The sequence below is a fragment of the Dreissena polymorpha genome, chromosome 2, assembly GCF_020536995.1.
Source record: "Dreissena polymorpha isolate Duluth1 chromosome 2, UMN_Dpol_1.0, whole genome shotgun sequence".
Taxonomy (NCBI): Eukaryota; Metazoa; Mollusca; class Bivalvia; order Myida; family Dreissenidae; genus Dreissena; species Dreissena polymorpha.
Window position 1 is genome coordinate 116937215 of NC_068356.1, and position 23099 is coordinate 116960313.

Sequence of the window (23099 nt, forward strand, 5' to 3'; positions counted from 1 at the left end):
CCATGTTAGAACAGGGGGGGGACAACAAGTTTGAAGTGATTTTAGATTATTCAAAACTCTTTAGTTTTGTTAGTAAATGCACACCACAAGACTTTTTAAAAAAAATATGTGTAACTATATTCTTTACTAATTATTGTATACTACTTGTGTAAATAGGGCGCAGTTAACTGGGCTGTTGCGGGACGCTTTTCCGCAATTTACGCATGCAGTGTTTAGACTTGTTTAGAGTTATTGACCTATTGCGCGAAAGTATTTTAACAAATGTTTTAAACCAGTCTGTGACGCATGAGTGACTGTGACGTCAACACTAGCGAAGTCCCCGTATATTGACTCCATTGCGGTTCAATTAGAAACGGAAGGTAGTACAAACAAATTGAGATATAACCCACCGTATATCTTAAATACACGTGCAGGCAAATATTTATTTATGAAAAAGCATGTAAATTTTAGTCGACCATGAGCACAACTATCGCCCAAACATACAGATTTGAGAAGAAATAAGTCATCACGTGTGTTGTTTTGCTTTTGGTTCGTTTTATCAGGAAAGCTGTTTCGAAAAAAAAATCTGGGTGATAAAAACCCCACACAGACAGCTTTATATATGTCTATTCTTTATTTTAAAGAATATGTCGTCACTAACTTGATTTCGAAAGCAATGTTAAAGGAATGACTGGTGTCTTGTAAATGTTATGGAGAGCCAATGTGCCATGCCTTTTGTGACAAATGCATATATTTTTCAAAACCTGTTTTGCATTGCCAATTTTATCTTTTCAATTTTTCCTGTCATATTGCATTGTGTTGCAAAGTTGAGGAATTTTTTTCTGTGTGAGTTACGTTGAATTTGCTATTTTATGACTATTGAATGACTTGTTTATTGGGACCTGCAAATTGTGCATTTTACTTTTTGTTTATTTAGTGTTTGTGAAATGTGACAAAATACCAAATTTCCCTTGCTATTCAGTGCCCCAGATAATTATTTGGGGAATAGGGTTTTTACTCACTGATTTTGAAAAATAGGGTGATTTCATTCTTGAAATCTGGTTAAATGAGTTATAAAAATGCATACCTTAAAATCATTGCTGCTTTATGCTCTGTTCTTTAGATATCGTTCCTCTTAAACGTTACATTGGATGCTGTGGGATATAGTTTCAACTCACAAGTTATTAAAACGCAACAAAATATGGGAAAAACATTCAACTTTAATTTAAAAACAAAAATAACATCAAACATCAACGTTATAATCTGTGACCTCTACCTGAATGTACTCGACCATGACGATCTGCGTACAGCAAGCGCTTCTCTCGATACCGTTCTTTTCATTGGCCAAGTGCTGACGTCACACACAATGACTCACTCGCTACGGGTCGGCTCGTGAAAGTTAATCCAGTTGTACAAAATCAATTTAAAATGAAATCAACGTATGTAACTTGCAAATTTCGTTAAACTTTTAAATTGTATAATGCAAAACGGCTTCAAACAGTAACAGAAATAATAACGAGATTTAAAACATAAATAAAACTGTGATATGAATTGCTTGCTGATTTGTTTGTTAAGCCTCGACCTCGCATTTTGGGCACACTAACTCCGACATACGTCTGACGACACGAACGGTTGTACAGAAAGCTAGATGTACCCAACCGTCGCATTTATCACATTGTGCCCAGTTGACGATCTTCAAATGTGGATGGAGTCTTAAGTCTGGAGGTGTAATCTGCTTGCAAACGCAGCACGGTACTCTGTCGTCCAACTCATCATCATCTGTGTCCGTCTCCATGGCAACATCGGGTCGATTTATTTGAAGGCCACTTGTAGATGGTAGTGGACGGCTGGGCGTTATCTTGCTGGTGTCGTTTTGTTCCTTTCTCTGGGATGCGTATGTTGCGACCTCATTTTTATACGAGTCTGACGTAATGTCTCGTCCTCCTGACTTTGGTTTGTGCGTCCGTGGTTTTGCATTGCTGCACGAAGGGCATTTCATTTCGGTTTGGCAAATGCTGCATTTCTTTGATGACGCTATGTCGTTTTCTTTCTTTGAATTAAGAAATGCGAGCACCGCATCTTTCCCGCCCTTCAGTGCCGCTACTTTGCGAACAGGACTTGCTTCGCGGAAACCCTCACACGTTATCAGCTTCTCGGCAGATATTGCGTTGCTTGACAGGGGATGTATTCCGGTTTTCCTGAATGCCGACTGGATATTGAGCGGCGTCATGGCCTTCAGGTATGCCTTACATGCTAACTTAGCCATGTCGAAACGAGTTATTTTCTGCCCCATATGAGCATTCATGAAAGACGCGCATTCATTGTAGTAGTAAGATTTAAAAGGCCCAAAGATACCAACATCCAAGGGTTGAAGCACATGAGATGTGTGTGGTGGTAGCACAAACAAAACCACTCGATTTTTGCTTGCCCAATCAATCAGCTCTTGATTCACGTGAGATGCGTGGCCGTCGTAGATAACAAGAACTGACTGCTGTGGTCCAAGGGCAGGGACGTGCTCAAGGAAGTGCGTCTTCAGGTACTCAAGAAATACGTCACCGTTAGACCATCCGGAGTCTGACATGACGCCCCTGGCTCCCGGAGACGTACCTTTCATCAATTCGGGGTTATACTTTTTGCCTTTGAAAACAAAATAGGGTGGGAGTGAGTTTCCTGAGGCATTAGCGCACGCGATAACGGTTGTTGTTGTGGATCTGGGAGAAGTTATGGCCTGTGGTTTGCTGCCGACGGGAGCGATAACATTGGGTGGTCTGTGTTCAGGCTGAATTCCAGTTTCGTCAATGTTGTATATAAGATGTGGCTTGTCAAGGAGATTGTGTTGGTGAAGGGAAATTTCTAAATTCTTGAAATACTGCTCTAACGCTTCTGGGGTTGTTGACTTGGCGCGGTTGGTGTCTAATGCTCTCGGCTTTAATGAAACTATTCTTTGGTCCCACCTTTTTCTAAACCCGTAGAGCCAGGTGTTGCTCATTGGTTTGTTATCCGGTTTTCTTCCAAGTTCGTGAAGCAATTCGCCGGCCAGCTGTTTAAGTTTGGCATTGGTTATACCATACCCTAACTGGGACAACGTTGTGATGCGCTCAATTAGGGTTTCTTCTTCTTCTTGGGTCATAGCTCTCCATCGTTCATTTGGATTCTCTGCGTTTACAAGACCCTTAACGCGATCCCTCAATGTTTGAGTCGGAACTCCGAAATTGCGCGCAGCAGTTTTAATTTTCATACCCTTTTCTTTAACTGCCTTATAAGCAAGAAGCAGGCTTTCTGGATTGTAATTTCGTTTTCCAGCATTGTACTTTTTGGGGACGGGCTGAAAGGCAAAATTAATGCTACCTAAATGAGTACATGTGTTTCATGTGAAGCTCGTATGGTGCATGCTAAACTTTCGATCAATAGCTTCATTGTTCGATCCCCTCTAAATAAAGTTATAAATATCTGCTCATAAACTCAACAATCTGGTTCGCTGAATGGCACGGACTCGACAGTTTTTTCTAGCACACAATTCAGTCGAAATAATGTGAAACTATTTTACTTAAATTGCTTAAATTGCCATTCATGGCTCAGACATAACGCAATATTTTTTTCCATTAGATCTGCAATAGATGTGCCGGTAATACCCGGAAAAAATTTGACAACACCTCATTAAGGAAACGGATTTCAGTGCAACCAATCTTGAATACAAGTTTTAAATTGGATTTTAATTGATTTTGATGCACATAAGTGAACATGGTGGTTTAGCGTAGACTTCCTGACATTACCTATACTTTTAAGCGCAAAAATATACTGACCTTATTTGTGAGTTACTTCCCTTCTGTGTAAACAAACGACAACATAAATTCATAATTCCAAATCGGATTTTAAAGTAAATTTGGGTCAAAGGGTACTGATTAACATATTGTTTGTTATAATTTAGCATAAATATGATGATTTTCAGCAATATACCTGCTTATGACGCATCTTTTCTTCTGTATTTTCTTACAAGGACGAGGTTCAACAAAATTGGCGTAGTTTTCGGACAATGAAAATTTCGCACGCGCTGTAATTCTTGTAATATATGTGACGTAACGGTATCTCGAGAATAACGGTATCGGAAGAATAAGGGATACTTCTGTTGAAGCTGCACACTTGTATTGATTCAATAAAACTGTACTGTAAACTATCATATTTACTTAAATAAACTGATGTTTCATATTCATAACATCTTTAATCATTGAAACTGTCCATAATATAAACTTTATACTTAAAAAACCCTGATGTTAAATAACATCTTTGTAGCTGTCAAACATATTGAGTGATATTTTGGCACAACAATTGCGGACGTCTTTCTTCCTCTCTTAGACATTTTTTTCGTATTGAAATAGAAACTGAAAGTACAGACGCTTTACAAAAACATGCAAAATGAGCGACGACTTAAGTCAGATTGAAATCGCATGCATGTCGTCGTAAATAATTTGGTCAGACGCTTTATTTAACTTTGAAATTTAGTCCGCAGACTGGCTCTGTCATCCAGACGCTTGCTTAATGTAACCGTCGCCGCGTTATGATAATAATTCAAAAGAGAAAATACTGAAAATGAGCAAAGCATTTTAGATCAAAGCTATTGTATCTTACGCATTTAATTTGACGTTTTTGCTTAAAAGTAAAATTGGTTGCGTTTCCAATACGCATAATATTGTATTTCTTTGCGTTTTTAAACATTTTAATAGGGTGAAAGACGCAGATACGCAGCTTATCTGGGGCACTGTGGCTATTTTATCCCATGTTTTTGCAAAAAGCAATTGACAATGCAAACAAAAAATCTCAAAAAGCATTTTGAAAAATAAGGGCATGACGCATCTGCTTTCTATTAACCATTCAAATTCATGGCTGTGTTATTAGAGTTATTAGGGTTTAACAAAATTGAACTACTTTTTGGCAGTTAGGACTTGCAGACAGGGAGGTTCTTTCTGGAAATTTATTAAACAATAAACCCTTCGCATCCCTCAATTAAATTAGTTCTTGCCATATTTAGATCTTATAGCTACTTAAATGCCATATCAAAAGTAATCAAATAGGGGTTTAATATTTTTTGTATTAAATTTTGTTCCAACTTATTGACATAATTAAATGGAAGCACAAAGTATTCCAAGGTCACCACATGAAACTTAAGTTTGAAAAGTGGCCATTAAACATTCTAATATATTTAAAAGGTTGTGGCCAAAATGTTTTTGTGTCCCCCTCCCCTTTGATGGAGAACCATAGCAGTCACTGTTCATCTGTAATTGTCCAGCTTGGATATATGCTAGACCCTATTAAAAATAAACATTTATACATAATATTTCATCCCACTAACTCGTACTTTTGACCAATTAAACAAATCAAATTATTTGAATCTTTCATTCCTTTTTCTGCTTGTCTTAAATCTGAATGTTTAATTTTTGCAATATTTATCATAGCGTTGTTCCTTTTATTAGAATATAGTCAGATGAGGAAAAGATTATCAGCCATTGTGTAACAGAATGCAGGATATACAACAAAAGCTTGATTCTGCATTTGGGAAGAAGAACGACCTTGATAGCAGACTCAAAAGTGGGTCTACCTCAGTCTTGACTCAGAAATTAGAGTTTGAAGATGCTAGACACCCTCATTCATCTGTTGCTGATATGCTCAAAGGAAAATATGTGAACCTGACCGTTGGAACTGCAACTAAGCAAAATAAAGTCCAGCATTGTGAGTGAAAATAAGCTTTATAGTTAAATTCATGTACTTATATCATATTAATAAAATAGTTTAAAAAAGCATTCATAGTAAAGAAAGACACTATATTTATGTTGCTTATAAATTTAGAAGTTGTTATTGAAATCAACCAAAGTTTGTGCTTTAAAGAATAGGTGACAAATGATTTTTGCACATTTATATATAACTGTTAATGTTGTTTTCTTAAGCAGTCAGTCACAACGTTGATGATGGTGAAGGATTGCCCCATCCCAAGGAAGTCTTGTTTCCTGAAGATAAGCTTGATTTCACCTGGCGGTTCGCTCGAGGTGCTGGTTTTCAGAACAATGGAAACACATGTTTCCTGAATGCAACACTGCAGTGCCTTGTGCATTGTCCGCCACTTGCCAACTACATGATGAGTGTTGAACATCAGTCAGCATGTAAGTATGGTGTAGTTTAAATTCAATATTCTTATAAAATAATTTTTTGTAACTCTTAACATTATTAATGTACAGTCAATCTTGTGCTTGCTACCACTTGAATTAAGCGACCTTTGTCTTATGCGACCACTTTGAATCCCGCCCGAGCGTTTTTACTACATTTTCATTTTGTATTAAGCGACTTTTGTTTTACGCACCCAGCGACCGCTGATTTTAGTGTATTTTGATGTCCAAGTCTTGAATTAAGCGTCCGCTTTGCGGAAAAGTGGTAAATCTGTTGACCATTCAGGTACAAATCAGTGTTAATTGTTTATCTAATCCGATAAGATGATCGATTACATCTTTGTTTTGATTTCACACCAGCCAATTTCCTTTGTCTCGATGACCGGTTCTGACCGGTGATAATGCTGACTGCGTATCAGTTTGTGGTGTTGAATAATACAGTGATGTATTGCCAACAGACTACGGATTAAAGAGTTTATTATCTTGGACGTTAAGTGACAAATTTGATCGCCGATTTTATTGCAGAAACAATGGGCTGACGCGTCAATCATTTTCACAGTGTTCTCGAGAGGTGTAAAAAATAAACTTTTAAACTATTAATCTGTAATGTGTGTCGAAATCTGTTCATTAAAAAATTGTAATTGTTATTATGCAAATAAGTTTGTGTTAGTAAATTTTCCAATCAGGTCTGTTTATTTAGTTTTCAATCGAGGTGTTTTTATTTATTTCCCTATGTACAATAATCAAGTAAGATATATATATGATATATATATATATAAGCTTAAATGCAGGAATTAAAATGTCAAAAAGTGTTAACGTTAAATGAGAAAATTCGGCTATTGGAAGTGTCGAAGAGTAAAAGTGCATGTAAATTTACAGCGAATGAGTTTGGAGTTGGAAAAACCCATTCTCTGCAGTGCAAACCATTTACATTGTATTGAGAATTAGATAGAACAAATAAAACTAATTTTAAGTAAAACTTTCTTTTATTCATTTATTTATATTTAGATTCATTTGATTACACAAGCTGACATCATTGTGTCAAAAGGAGATAATCCTCCATCTGGATTTAAAATAAAAGGTCCGCATTTATCCCAAATGGCCTTTTTAATTTAGAGACCATTTTATTCAGAGACCACTTTTGGTTACTCCCTTTAGTGGTCTCTAAACAAGATTGACTGTAACTGAATATAATGTGAACAGTAAAAAAACATTTTTTCTTGAATAAAAGAGAAGTAGAAACTGTAGGTCTAAAGTGCAACAAGTGTTGTAAGGAACTGAATAAATAGAGAGGAGAAAAAGTATGTAACTACAAACATTTTATGAATAAAACTTCAAAACTATTCTAAACTTGAAAAACTTGTGTCTGACATGACTAATGCTTGTGAATATTAATGAGTTAGACTTAAGGGTATGACTTAGTTCATCATCATGTGGTTCAGTAGTAAAAGCAAACACAGTTATTGTGAATTTATTTAAAATATAAACATTTGTTCAACAGGTCGTGTTGCAAACAAGGACAGGTGCATATTGTGTAACCTGCAGTTCATAACCAAAAGATCTCTGAGTGGTGTGGCTGACTGTCTGTCGCCAAAGTGGTTCACCAACAACCTGCAGTGTAAGCTGACTTTTAGTGTACCTATTCTTTTAATCATCTATTGGCTTGCAGTAGTTTAGAGTGTAAAACACTAAATGACACTTACCTTTTGTTATTACATTTTCCCAATTTTTTTTGTCGTCAGCTAAAGTCTATTTATTTCCTTACTAAAATGTTTATATAACACTCACGATGTGCACTTTGAATGTCCCTATTTACCGAATCGGAAATACTGGAAAAGGTCGTCATCTAATGTTGTTAAAACTTGTGACCCAACCCTTTTGCTCTTTTCTTTACATTCGATATCGTCAATTTGTAGTATATCTACTCTATGCACTATGTACCATATGTATATTTGTATGAATGCATGTACAAAAGAAAACTCAATAAAATATTAAAGTAAAGCTTGCAGTAGCATATGTTTGGCAGTAAATAACTCACAAGATTTGTTTAAATTCTTCCAAAATTGCAGTCATAGGAAGAATAACCTTTTTATGTCCCCCACTATAGTAGTGGGGGACATATTGTTTTTGCCCTGTCTGTTGGTCTGTTGGTCCGTTGGTCTGTTGGTCTGTCTGTCTGTTTGCGCCAACTTTAACATTTTGCAATATTTTTTGCTATATTGAAGATAGCAACTTCATATTTGGCATGCATGTGTATCTCATGAAGCTGCACATTTTGAGTGGTGAAAGGTCAAGGTCATCCTTCAAGGTCAGAGGTCAAATATATGTGGCCAAAATCGCTCATTTTATGAATACTTTTGCAATATTGAAGATAGCAACTTGATATTTGGCATGCATGTGTATCTCATGGAGCTGCACATTTTGAGTGGTGAAAGGTCAAGGTCATCCTTCAAGGTCAGAGGTCAAATATATGTGGCCCAAATTGCTTATTTTATAAATTCTTTTGCAATATTGAAGATAGCAACTTGATATTTGGCATGCATGTGCATCTCATGGAGCTGCACATTTTGAGTGGTGAAAGGTCAAAGTCAAGGTCATCCTTCAAGGTCAGAGGTCAAATATATGTGGCCCAAATCGCTTATTTTATGAATACTTTTGCAATATTGAAGATAGCAACTTGATATTTGGCATGCATGTGTATCTCATGGAGCTGCACATTTTGAGTGGTGAAAGGTCAAGGTCATCCTTCACAAGGTCAAGGTCATCCTACAAGGTCAAACATCATATAGGGGGACATTGTGTTTCACAAACCAGGGGTTCCACTGGCCCAAAAAAAGTTGTCGCCACTTTTTCGCGGCGTGAATACTGTCGGTTATTCCACCTTATTAATAAGAACAATCATTTTAAGAAACCTTACTACATTAATGTCATTGACTATATTATCACTTTAAAAAGTATGTTATTTCATATAAAAAAACAATAAGTACCTTCATAAGTCATACCTTCATAAGTATTAATAAGCTTTATTTGTATATAAATAACATTTTTTTCAACTTGATAAACAACACAGATAACCAAAATAATATAATAATGTTAACAGCAATGTATTAAACAGTATGCTGCATAAATGTTTCGAAATTATTTAAACATAAAATCACACCAATGTTCATCATTTGAAAGGGAATCAGAAAATAAAGCATCTCACTTCAAATTGTTTAACAGTTATATTTGGTCATTTGGACATAATATACATCAGCTTCTGTTGTTAGCAAGTTTTCTGTTAGTGGTGGATGATTTCCGGGTTCAATTAAATGACTGTTGTTCACGCATTTTTCCTGACAGAAAGGCCCAGATAATTGCCACAATCCATTCTAGTTGCCTGAAATAACATAAAACATATTTTTACAAACTATCAACATCAAACCAACACATAAATGTCCCTATCTTTAAATGTCCGAATTTAACATATCCGAAATATAGTACATCGAGTCAATGTTTTATATTTAATTCAGAAATTGTTGTTATCTTAATCAATTTATATCCTTCCCAGAACATTACAATAGTGAATCTATTAAACAGAAATGCTCACAAATACCTATTGAAACAAGTTTTTATTTGTTGATGTGGAGTAATTAAAATTTATATGCTTTTGCCAGCCCCATGGTTTTGATTTTAACAAAGAAATAGCGGCCCTAATAATGATTATAATTATTGATCGTCGTGACAGTTTGTCCCCGTGTTACTTAACTTATTGCTCAATATCATAAAGGAGCCGTTAATCCGATAATAACCCCCATAAAACTTGACAATAGCAGTAAAAACACCGTTTGTAACACTTACACGCTTCGGTGATTTCTAATGCACTCTGCACTGTAGGTCGCTTACATCGTCGTAAATCAATATTTACAACTGACAGACGCTGGCCGCTAATGCTCGGTCGCGTGCTTTCGACTCGCAGTACATTTTCGGATAGGATTTTACCGATTTTTTTTAATTCGCCACTTTTAAAAAATTGGAGCCACATTTAAAAATTTAGCGCCATTTGGCGCCAATGGCGATCGACAGCGGAACCCCTGCAAACACATCTTGTTAAAAATGCTTAAGATTGTCTATCCAGAGCATCAGATAAGGGTCGTATTTTCGTAATTAAAAATTATTTTCAAGTCCGTTACGCTTTTATTTTAAAATCTGGTCGTACCATTAAGAATTACAAAATCAAGTTACGAGTATTATTATGACATCAGTTCGTATCGATTTTTATTGAGTTCTTTTTGCATATTAAAGATTTTTTCGGTACTTATATAGAATGGTTATCGGGTTTGTTTAACGAAGCGCATTCTTTTTCCAATACAAGCGGCGGCGCGTGTACAGTCTATCTGTCCAAAAAATGGCTATTCCAACAGGACATCCTTAAAAACTAATAAGCGTGCAAAAAAACACGCTTTTAACATATTGTACGCAAAGTGAGCCAAAGTTGAATGTTAAGAAAGACATTATAGAAAAGATCTTATACGATGACACCCATAATTATTTATTTTTAGGTCATTTAGAAAAGTAAAGAATTATTTTCCACAACTTTGTAGTAACGTTAAGAATCAAATTTCAGAGTTAAGAATTCTTTTTGAAAATCTGGTAGTATCGTTAAGAATTTCACAAAACCTTATCTGGCTATCTGCTATCTCTTGGATATGGCATGAACTTACCAATTGCAAGCCTGGATTATATAAATAATTCCCAAAAGGTCTTAACAAACTTGCTTCTTGAAGAGAAAACTTAATTAAGCAAAATAAGTAAGCTTAACTTGCAGCAATGATGCAATGCTGTGGAACTTGTAGTTATTTTTGTCAATAAACTCTGTTAAATATTAAAAAATAAAAACATTAATAATAATAATAGTTAATAAAAGCGTTTTTTAGCTTGCTTTGATGAGTTAAATTTCTATAATTACTGATGTGTAATCATTTTATGCTGATTATTTTTTTATTTGATATATTGCAGATATTGGTAGGCACTTTCGCATTGGGAGACAGGAGGATGCCCATGAGTTTCTGAGACTCAGTTTGGAGAAGATGATGAAGTGTGCTCATTTTGGGCATAGCCAGTAAGTCAAGGGCATTGGTTTAATTAAAACAAACATAATTTGTGTATGCTGCCCCCAAAATAATATGAGTCTTAATTTGTAAAAAAAAACAAAGTTTAGAGAATGGGCATAAAGTGTGGGACGACACTTTGTTCACATGCATTAAACCCTGTTTTCCCAGAGTAAGACTGTCACATGTATTAAATGGTGCTTCACTTTTATTTAGCATTTCTGTATCAGTCTGATGTTTCATTATTTTTTTAATTTGTCAGTGTTAATATGCTGTCTTTTTGTTTTAGCTTAGACAAATATAGCAAAGATACGACTGTGATACATCAGATTTATGCGGGATATCTCCGGTCTCAAGGTATGCAGTTGATGTATGCAATCATATACTGTGAAACCATTTATTTTCAACAGCACAAAATTTCGTCATTTTTATAAAAATGATGGTTTCGTCAGCACTTAAATTCGCCGATTTCTGATTTTGAATTTAAAAAAAATGCGTCAGTCACTATCCGATTTGTGTGTAATACAAATATATATAAATCAATAATGTCAATAATTTAAAAATAAATAAATTGATACATATAAAATAGTAATAAGTGTGGTTAAACGCAAACAATCAAACAACAAACAGCAAATAAAATATTCTTTATTAATTTGTGATAAATACGCATGTTGATCACACATCGTCATCTTTTCATTTGGTTTATTGTCTTTAATCGGCATTCGCTGCATGATGGCTAATATGCAATACCCCTAAAAAAACACAATCCACCTAATGGGTAATAAAGTTATAAACAACTAGCGCTAATTCATTACCATTCTACATAAACGAAGTCAACGCATTCGATACAGCTGTACTGCACACTCGTTTTAAAGAAGTGTAACGTGTCAGTTAAGTACCTTGTGTAATCTACATCCCTTTGTGTCAAAACCGGATTAATCTTGATTACGAAACAGCAGTGAATGTGTGCATGGATTATGTTGGAATTTAATGCCTCTTGTCTACGGTAAAGTTTTAAAATATTGTTCAACTTAGTGTTTGTTTTTGTTCAAACATAGAGCATGATTGTTCGTTAGGATCTTAAATTCGCCGATCGGTCAACTGACGAAATTTATGAAAATTAATGCCTGACGATTAATAATGGTTTCACAGTAAATCAAATCTTGTTATAAGCTTACATGTAATAAAAAATTGTGCACTGAAATGCATTGTTTGTTGTATTGTTGGTATTTTGCAACAACATAGTCAATTTTTGTATTTGAGATTTGTATGCAAATGAGAGTTGGTATATTTTACAGATAGTTACTGTTATTTAGGTTTGGAAGAATGTTACAACATATGTTTAAACTGATAATTTGCCTTTTACATGCAGAATATTGTCTGTAAATGCATAAAATATGATTATTTATGAAACATTTCCAGTATAAAATTTTGTCAAGATCCGATTTTTTTTTATGAAGTGTTTAGTGTGCATTAAGAATGTTGTTTTGATCTGAATTATAACAGGAACAGTTGTTAGACACTTTACGCACATGTTGAAAGACAGATTGTCCCAGAGCATGGTTCCCATGAATATGCCTGTGTTTCAGTTGTATGTAGCCAGTGTCTGTGTTTCAGTTGTATGTAGCCAGTGTCTGTGTTTTTTTTGTATGTAGCCAGTGTCTGTGTTTCAGTTGTATGTAGCCAGTGTCTGTGTTTCAGTTGTATGTAGCCAGTGTCTGTGTTTCAGTTGTATGTAGCCAGTGTCTGTGTTTCAGTTGTATGTAGCCAGTGTCTGTGTTTCAGTTGTATGTAGCCAGTGTCTGTGTTTCAGTTGTATGTAGCCAGTGTCTGTGTTTCAGTTGTATGTAGCCAGTGTCTGTGTTTCAGTTGTATGTAGCCAGTGTCTGTGTTTCAGTTGTATGTAGCCAGTGTCTGTGTTTCAGTTGTATGTAGCCAGTGTCTGTGTTTCAGTTGTATGTAGCCAGTGTCTGTGTTTCAGTTGTATGTAGCCAGTGTCTGTGTTTCAGTTGTATGTAGCCAGTGTGGCTACAAGTCCAACACGTATGACCCTCTGCTGGACGTGTCCCTGGACATCAAGAATGTGGAGACCCTGGAGAGGGCCTTCCAGCACTTTGTGGCTGCTGACAAGCTGGAGATGGACAACGCATACAAGTGTGACAAGTATGGCCACTGGCAATATTACTATACCTATCTACCTACCTTGTTAGCATGGATTGGTCTCAAGTGTGACAAGTATGGCCACTGGCAATATTACTATACCATACAAGTGTGACAAGTATGGCCACTGGCAATATTACCATACCTATCTACCTACCTTGTTAGCATGGATTGGTCTCAAGCTTAGCAGGGGATGATATATCTCGTCTTCCCAGTTGATTTCCTCATGTCAAGTATAAAGCTTTACACATTCTTACCTACAAAATTTTTGCTAAATAATGAGATAAATAACAGGAAAGGGTATGTGCTTTTATTTGTTTCCAACATAATACAAAGTCTTAAGATCTTATTTGCTATTTGTTACAAAATAGGTCATCATTTCTTTATGGGCATGTATTTAAACTGAAGAATACACTGTCGCATTATGACATAATTTCAGCATAAAATTTACAGTTTTCAGATTCTGTTTTCCAACACCCATAGATGTAATTTATACTAGCCCTGCTAATAAATTAGCCATTTCCCTATCTTTGTCAGATGTAAACAGAAGGTGACTGCCACAAAGAGGTTTACGATCCACAAGGCACCAAATGTTCTGACCATTCAACTGAAGCGGTTCCAGTTTGGTGGCTCGTCTTACTTCATGGGTGGTGGAGGCAAGATCAACAAGCAGATCAGATACCCTCACAAGCTGAACATCAGGCCTTACATGTCTAATAGAAATGTAGGTTAAGTTTGCTTCAATAAGTATTAAAGTCAGGTTTTCTAAATTCTTGGCCAGGGTAGAATTGTTAAAATAAGAGATGTCATGTGCATACATTTTTTTGTATTATAATTCAAGGTGTTTGACATTGCCCTAAGTAACTCACTCTACTTATGAATTTTCTGTAACAAAAGCATTAATATATACACCTATTTGTTCTTTCAGATTCATATTGTCAGCTTTGTTTACATTCTTCCATTTCGATTTTAAAATTTGAAGGAAATCATTTAGCTTTGTTACATCAACTTGCCATCCACATCAGGTTTTATGACTGTTCAATGTTCATACTAATATTGCTGTAGGGCCCCCCAGTGATGTACAGCCTGTTTGCCACCATACAACACGAGGGCTATTCCTCCCAGTCTGGCCACTATGTGGCTAATGTACGCTGCGGCCAGCAGTGGGTACACTACAATGACTCCATGGTAAGAACATGTGCAAGTGTTTGTTGGTGGTTCATCTTTAATTATATTTGCATAGATTAATACATTTAAATATCTGAAGGTATTTACATTGTCACATAAATGATATATATTTATTGATACTCAACATATGTTTTGCCAAGGTAACAATGTTATCTTATATAGGTAAATTATGAATGAATGAAAGATAATATTTATATTTGAGAATGTTGCCTGTTCTTTCAATGTTAATGGAAGCCACTGATGTTTTGTAGAGGCGACTGACCACGTTGCAGCGATGTCTGGATGAGCCCAGTGCCTACATTCTGTTCTACATCAAGGACAACAGCCCTGGGAGCATCCAAACTGTACAGCAATCTAGCAAGGTGTGGAATAGAGCTTTGATAGAGTGTAACTGCTTTGTTAGATTTGGTGTCTCTTTCGAATCTGTGATTTTTCATAAGCATCATTATAAGTTTACATATATAAAACTAGTATTCATAAATCATTCCATGTAGCATATGCTCTGATATTACAGTTGGTGTGCACACAGAGCAGTCCTAAACCAACATACTCTAGCACCTCAACCACCAGCCCTCGGCCCATTGGTCCCCAGATGATCAAGACACCTGAAAAGCCAGTCTTCAAACCAGCTACTGGTAAGATTTCTGGATTTTCTAACTGGTATTTATTCTTCCCTTTTGGTGAAATGGCGACATCATTTTCAGCAGTTGCTGTAATATGCAAGTTTTCTTTAGTCATAACATACAGATAAAATTAAATAAGTTTTTTGTAATATTAAAGTCTTGTAATATATGTGTATTGCATTATGGTATTCTGTTTGTAATTTGTTTGTATTTTTTTGCCACAAAAAAAAAGCGATTTACCAATGGCAAATATTTAATTTGCTTCTAAAAATGAAATAAAAAAAGATATTTATGCTCACAACTGTTAAAGATTATTATAACAAACTTTGTTATGCCCCCGGATCGAATGATCGGGGGTATATTGTTTTTGGCCTGTCTGTCTGTCATTGTATGTGTGTGTCCCAAAACTTTAACCTTGGTCATAACTTTTGCAATATTGAAGATAGCAACTTGATATTTGGCATGCATGTATATCTCATGGAGCTGCACATTTTGAGTTGTGAAAGGTCAAAGTCATCCTTCAAGGTCAAAGGTGAAATATATGGCTTCAAAGCGGCGCAGTAGGGGGCATTGTGTTTCACAAACACAGTTCTTGTTCAATTCTGTAGTACACACAGTTATGTGATAAACACTGGTACATAAGCTGAATGATAACGCTCTGTTTGCAGATCCAAGTAATGATATTGGCAAACCAGTGAAATCTCCTCTGGCTCCCCTGTCAGCAAACAGGGAGAAAATTAAGATCAACTTTGGCGTGAAGACATTTAACAAACCTCTGGAGACAAGCAAGCCCTCAGGTGCTGATACTGCTGTGTCCCCTGTAGGGACCAGTGTGCCTACAAGTAAGCCAGAGTCTCCCCCTACCCCTAGACTTGTCATGAAGATACAAGGAGGCAAGTCTTGCACCATCGAAACATCTCCTGCTGGCGAGAGACGGATCATATCTGATGATGACGAAGTTGTCACCAAAATGAACGAGAAGCGTCAGAGAAAGTACAGGAAGAGATCCAGCCTTGTGCCGTATGGAGACGACACATCTGACAGTGACTGGAGCAACAAGGGTTCTCCATCAGCTGATGGCAGCAAGAAGAGACGCATTGAGGCAGGAAACAAGGCCCAGTATTTAGCTGTAGGAGAGAAGGCTACACTGCATCCACTTCATGAGCACAATTATGGGAGCAAAGAAACAAGCCAGGTCTTGTTTGATAACGCACTCAACACTACTACCTCTGTGCCTGGCAACGCTCACCTCATGGAAACGGTCACATTGAAAGATAAAATCAGTCATACCAATCCTGAGAGGCATAGTGATGTGAAACATGCCCATACCGTAACCAAGTCATGCCTTAGTACACCCATCAAGAAAACGCTTCATGTGGCCATTTCATGTGATACCACACCGACCACAGCAAAGCACAATGGTTCAAAAGAATGGACTACAGTGGTTGAATCCGTTAAAAGCCCTGTTGGCTCGAACAGCAGCATTGGCAGCGTGCATAGTAATCACTCTACTAGTGAATGGTCAGTCTCGAAAAGTATGCCAGTAAAGCAAGTGCATAGCCACAATGGTTGGATTGTTACACCCAGCCGAAGCTCAACAAATACTTCAAACAGCATTTCAAGCTCCAAACATGTGGGAGACAATCTAAATAAGTCTGAAAGTGCCAGCTATTCAAGCCCATATTATGTTGAAAGTGACAAAAACCGATTGTTGCTTTCGGGGCATAAAAAAGACAGTGAAGATGACTATCGTTCTCACAAGAAACATAAAAAGCACAAGAAACACAAGAAGCATCGTCATCATGACAGGGAAGAGACTGAGGAAAAGAACACAGAGTTGTATGACAGCTCCAGTCATTCACATAAGAAAAAGAAGAAAAAGAACAAGCATAAAGACAGAGATGAGGAGAGAAACAGATATGAAAAACATCAGAGCAAACACAACGGTGATGACCGAAAATTATGCAGTGATAATGACTCACAGACCTCTCAGGAGAAAGCCTCTGACAGATCCCAGTGTGACAGATCCCAGTGTGGAGATGTCAGGGCCCAGGACAGCTTCAGCAAGCCTCACAAGAGATCCCACATGGAGGAGCAGCATTGGAAGGCAGGGGGAAAGAGGAGGAGGCAGGAGTCTGATGAGTCCCCAGAGTATGAGTGGGTGGAGAAGCCCATTGTGACACCCAGCCGGGGCTCCAGATCAGCGCCAGGTACATACTGAGTAGGGTACTGTCCTAGTGTGTAAAGAACAGTGTGCTGTGTTGGTGACTGCTTTTTAGCTCGACTATTATATATGAAATATATATAGTAGAGCTATCCTACTTACCCCGGCGTCAGCGTTAGCGTGCAAATGTTAAAGTTTTCGTACTACCCCAAATATTTTCTTTGTCCCTTGACATATTGCTTTCATATTTTGCATACTTGTTTACCAACATGACCCCAACCTATAAACAAGAGCAGACAACTCTATCAAGCATTTTGTCATAATTATGGCCCCTTTTCCACTTAGAATATGCAGCAAATGTTAAAGTTTTTGTACTACTCCATTTATTTTCATTGTCCCTTGACATATTGCTTTCATATTTTGCATTCTTGTTTACCAACATCACCCCCAACCTATAAACAAGAGCAGACAACTCTATCAAGCATTTTGTCATAATTATTGCCCCTTTTATACTTAGAATATGCATATTATTGATAAATCTATGTTAAAGTTTGTGTACTACCCCAAATATTTCCTATATCCTTTGACATATTGCTTTTATATGTTGCATACTTGTTTGCCAACATGACCCCAACCTATAAACAAGAGCAGACCACTGTATCAAGCATTTTTACATAATTATGGCCCCTTTTACACTTAGATTATTGAACATTTTGCTTATAACTTCTTTATTTATGATCACATTTTATTATTACTTTGACAAAACAACAAGTACCTGAATACCACAATGGATTCCACCCAAACAATACCCCACGCCCCTACCCAGAATCCCTTCCCCCCCCAAACCTCCCCCCCCTCTCACCCCCACCCCCCCCCCTACCCCCCCCCCCCCCATTTTTTTTTAAACCTCATCTAATAAATTACCACACCCCCACATTATACCCCCCTCTCAACCCCCCCCCCCCAATTTATTTTTTTTCCTTTTTTTATTTTTGAAAGATCGTCTAATAAATTATTGAATATGAATTTAGTTATAATGTCAAGCACTCGTATAGTCGAGCGCGCTGTCCTCTGACAGCTCTTGTTGATGGTCACAATTTATTTTTCTGAAAATCACATTTACCTGCATTAAAATTGTTATTTCAACAGAGATTCAAGTTTGTTTGACTGACATTCAAGTTTGATTTATTGAAGATTTTGTTATTGACACTTATTATGGTATACATTCTTTTAAAATAACCAGAAAAACGACAACAGCTTTTTATTTCTTATCATTCTTATTAGATTATTAAAAACAACAGAATAAACTCATACTTTGGCTTAGAATAACAGAGTAGCATAATACTAGCATTGCAAGATGGTAATTAAAATAAATGCATGAAATGTATTAAATGTTTACTTGACAGCATCTCCCCCAAGGCAGTCATGGGACTACCACGTGAAAGATGGCTACAAACGGACCTCACTCAGTGGATCCTCTACTCCCCTCAAAACTTCCTGGGATGGTCTGAAAACCTCCAAAGTTGTCCAAGAACTTGAGAAAGTTGCTGCTTATGGATACGGTGCTCCAGGTTTGTGCATGAAGATTTTGTTTGATAATTCATAATAACTTTTTTTAGCTTTTGAGTTTGAAACTGCTTGGAGTCAAAAGCTAGGTCACTAGATCTTTCAATAACTCTATAACTACTAGGTGGATCGCACTCAAACATTTACAGCTAAATGATCTTAATATGTGGCTGATCTGAAGGAAAGGAATTGATCATGAATTATTGCCTATTTTTCAATCATGGGCTATAATTATAGTCCCAAAATTTGTTGTTTTTAACTTATGTATTGGCTGCTTTCTCCCAAACTGTCTCCGCTGAATGACCTTAATACATGTAGGTAGATGATAGTTAAGAATGGCTACAAACAGTTTTGACTGAATCATGAGCTTTGTCATTGTGTCCACTTTAGAAGTTTTTATTTTTTTGCCTGTATCCAAACATATGTTTGGGGGCACCAGTGTCTGTGCAATATTTGTATGGTAAGTTTGTCCAATCTTCATGAAACTTACTCAAAACATTTGTTCTAATTTTAGGCTGAGTTTGAAAATGTTTCTGTTTCGTTGAAAAAATGACCCAAGGAAGCTGGGCATTTTTATGTCACCCAGTCTATACTGGGGGACATATTGTTTTTGCCCTGTCTGTTTGTTGGTTTGTTTGCGTCAAACTTTAACATTGGCCATAACTTTTGCAATATTGAAGATAGCAACTTGATATTTGGCATGCATGTGTATCTCATGGAGCTGCACATTTTGAGTGGTGAAAGGTCAAGGTCATCCTTCAAGGTCAAAGGTCAAATATATGGGGAGGGGACATGGTGTTTCACAAACACATCTTGTTCCTTGTTGCGAATGGCTGTTAAATGTCTGAAAAGTCTCATGTTTTGTTGGTAATGAAACTTTATCAGAACATTTGTTCTAATGATATCTAGGCTGAATTCGAAAATGGTTCATTTCAAGAAAACTTGTTGATTAATAAGCATTGAATTTTCAACTTTGTACAGTTTTCTTTGTTATTAATTGTTCAACACTATTTTATGGATTGTTCAAGTCACTAATATTGCCTTTATTGCCTAACTGGTGTGTTGATCAGTGTCAGGATGGGATGGTGGCCAGTCACATCTGGATCAGGAACTACACAAACACAGGTCCAGCCATACTGAGAGGGACTTTGATGATGAATACGATGATGAGTATGACAAAGGAAAGGTAGGAAGCTACATAATTATCAATATTAGAACTCCATAAATAGTTTGAGAGTATGTTTATTGGAGTCTGTCTGTTGTCCATTTTTTTCGGTTTGTCTTTCAGTCACACAGTCATCCACATTTAATTATTGTTGAGAAAACCAAAAATCTATAAATACACAAAGATTAGAAACGTCCATTCTAACCACTAGAAAGTACACGGCTACAAAAACTTTTTATGTCCCCCACTATAGTAGTGGGGGACATATTGTTTTTGCCCTGTCTGTTGGTCTGTTGGTCTGTCTGTCTGTCTGTTTGCGCCAACTTTAACATTTTGCAATAACTTTTGCTATATTGAAGATAGCAACTTCATATTTGGCATGCATGTGTATCTCATGAAGCTGCACATTTTGAGTGGTTAAAGGTCAAGGTCAAGGTCATCCTTCAAGGTCAGAGGTCCAATGTATGTGGCCAAAATCGCTCATTTTATGAATACTTTTGCAATATTGAAGATAGCAACTTGATATTTGGCATGCATGTGTATCTCATGGAGCTGCACATTTTGAGTGGTGAAAGGTCAAGGTCATCCTTAAAGGTCAGAGGTCAATTATATGTGGCCAAAATCGCTCATTTTATGAATACTTTTGCAATATTGAAGATAGCAACTTGATATTTGGCATGCATGTGCATCTCATGGAGCTGCTCATTTTGAGTGGTGAAAGGTCAAGGTCAAGGTCATCCTTCAAGGTCAGAGGTCAAATATATGTGGCCCAATACGCTTATTTTATGAATACTTTTGCAATATTGAAGATAGCAACTTGATATTTGGCATGCATGTGTATCTCATGGAGCTGCACATTTTGAGTGGTGAAAGGTCAAGGTCAAGGTCATCCTTCACAAGGTCAAGGTCATCTTACAGTGTCAAACATCATATAGGGGGACATTGGTGTTTCACAAACACATCTTGTTTTATTTAATCGTGAATAGTCTCAAAAATATTCATAGCAATCTTTGTAACATTTAAGAATTTCCGTGAAAACCAGATAACACTTTTTTTTGTTTCTTGATAGATCTTTGAGAAAACTACTTCCACATTTCTGTAGTGATCAAATTGAAACATACAATATGTTATTACTATGAAGTGTACATTTGACACTTTCATGCACAGTGATCCACATATTACATAGTTATATGATCTTGAACAAAACTGATGTATGAACTAAAGCTTTGTCATAAACATGACTATGACCTTGAACAAAACTGACCTATGAACTAGTGCTTTGTCATAAACATGACTAAGACCTTAGAACAAAACTGACCTATGAACTAGTGCTTTGTCATAAACATGACTATGGCCTTGACAAAAACTGACGTATGAGCTAGTGCTTTGTCATAAACATGACTGATACACCCATATCAGTAACGTTTATGACAAAGCACTAATTAATAATAGTAACCTTACCTAAATGTGTGTTTATAGCAAGGATATAGTGTTTAATGTTATGAGTCATTTATTTATAGTTTCTAACAACTTTTTACAATTTAATTTAGTGCCAATTAATTATGAAAACAATCATCAAAATGTACCAGTATACAAAATAAAGAAACAATTAAAGAGCTTTGTGCACTGCTTTAGTTGTGGAATTGGTTCATGAATGTTGTAAGTAAGCAATGTCACTGAACATGTGTTGCATGCCAGCAGGAGTTGCAACTATTTTCATTCAAAGCTTGTTATGCTCATAGTTCAGATTGTCTGAGTCTGATGTGGCAATGTGATGCTGATGTATCTCTCAACCGTCGATCTCTTCCATTGTCATTGCATTACCTAGTACTCACCCTGAATATTCACTGTGTTTTCTTAGGTGAAAAAAGTGAAGACCAAGAAGCCTGAAGAGCACAGACACAATGGTAACCATGGAAACCTGTTCCAGAAGGAGCAGGAACGCAGAAACAGGGCTAAACTGAATGTATATGCCCCTATCTCATATAGGTTTACTTCATTTTATAGTATGAGTTGCGATCTTGGAAAACAGGGCTTTACACATGTGCATAAAGTGTTGTCCTAGATTGGGTGGAAAGTGTCCTCCCTGATTAGCCTGTGAGTAGGCTTATCTGGGATCACACTACGCACATGTCAGTCAGGTCTTTGTTAGACCATGTGACGTCTGTAAGGGATGTTTAACCTTTTATTGCTTATTGCATCAAATTCAAAGCTTGATATTGTGTTTCAAACTTTCCTCAATTAAGTATTTTGTACATTGGTATTTTACAGGTATATTGTTACAAAAATACTGAAATAATGATGTGGATAATTACCGCATTTGTCCACTCATAAATCTGTATTTAAAAAAAAGGAATTTGTGTTCTCAAAGGTTGTATTTTTGATGATAGTTCATTGATTTGTGTGCTTTTTCAGTGGTCTTCAATGAAGATAGGCGACAATAACCCGTTTGGCAAGTCTACAGATGTCAGTTCTCAACACAGATTTTAGTTCTTGGCGTTAACTTGGGACTTGAAGTGTTTTTTTTACTTTTAAGCACAGTATATTAGCGTGTGGCAATAATATTAATTAGTAAAAACATCATTTTAAATGAAAAATAATGGAATTATAAAGAAAAATCAACCTCTCTGGAATTTTTTTTTTCCCTCTCTAATTTATAATTATATAACAAGGTATCGACTCAAAATGACCAGAAAACAGAGAGCATCTCTTTGAGCAGCCATAACTTCATCAATTATATAGCAATTTACATGAGCTCAGTCTTATTCAACTCAGAGTTGAATTTCCTTTCTGGAAATGGACATGTATTGCAATATTTTTACAAATTCAAGGTCAAATTTTAAGAAATAACACGATGCACAACTCGCGTGACCTACTTGTCATCGATCAGACCCGATTCAAGTATGAAATCTTCAGGAGTAAAGACACACCTATGCGTTTGACGAATATAATCACTTGTGTGTTTAAAATGTCAGCTAGTTAAAAGGTATGTCAACAAAGGTTTCAAAC

General features: G+C 36.4%; 1 protein-coding gene across 2 annotated transcripts; it reads left to right on the top strand.

The window, feature by feature from the left end:
• Window positions 1-273: 273 nt before the first annotated feature.
• Window positions 274-22716, top strand: LOC127868635 (ubiquitin carboxyl-terminal hydrolase 36-like). Of its 2 annotated transcripts, none has more exons than XM_052410549.1 (16): window positions 274-359; window positions 5448-5703; window positions 5919-6131; window positions 7636-7752; window positions 11133-11235; window positions 11514-11581; window positions 13234-13387; window positions 13922-14108; window positions 14450-14572; window positions 14824-14934; window positions 15087-15207; window positions 15864-17405; window positions 18766-18930; window positions 19996-20111; window positions 21952-22056; window positions 22506-22716. In XM_052410549.1, exons 2-16 carry the CDS (start codon window positions 5493-5495, stop codon window positions 22578-22580), a joined length of 3411 nt encoding a protein of 1136 aa, XP_052266509.1. In that variant the 5' UTR covers window positions 274-359; window positions 5448-5492; the 3' UTR covers window positions 22581-22716. The 2 variants fall into 2 exon arrangements, with proteins under 2 accessions (XP_052266509.1, XP_052266510.1); XM_052410550.1 differs by having other exon boundaries at window positions 5922-6131.
• The last annotated feature ends 383 nt before the right edge of the window (window positions 22717-23099 follow it).

Excerpts from the sequence above, each read along its gene's own strand:
- LOC127868635 (XM_052410549.1), top strand. The coding sequence starts at position 5,493 with ATGCAGGATATACAACAAAAGCTTGATTCTGCATTTGGGAAGAAGAAC. Across the intron at positions 5,704-5,918 it reads GCAAAATAAAGTCCAGCATT|CAGTCAGTCACAACGTTGAT; the intron begins GTGAGTGAAAAT and ends TGTTTTCTTAAG. Across the intron at positions 6,132-7,635 it reads TGTTGAACATCAGTCAGCAT|GTCGTGTTGCAAACAAGGAC; the intron begins GTAAGTATGGTG and ends TTTGTTCAACAG.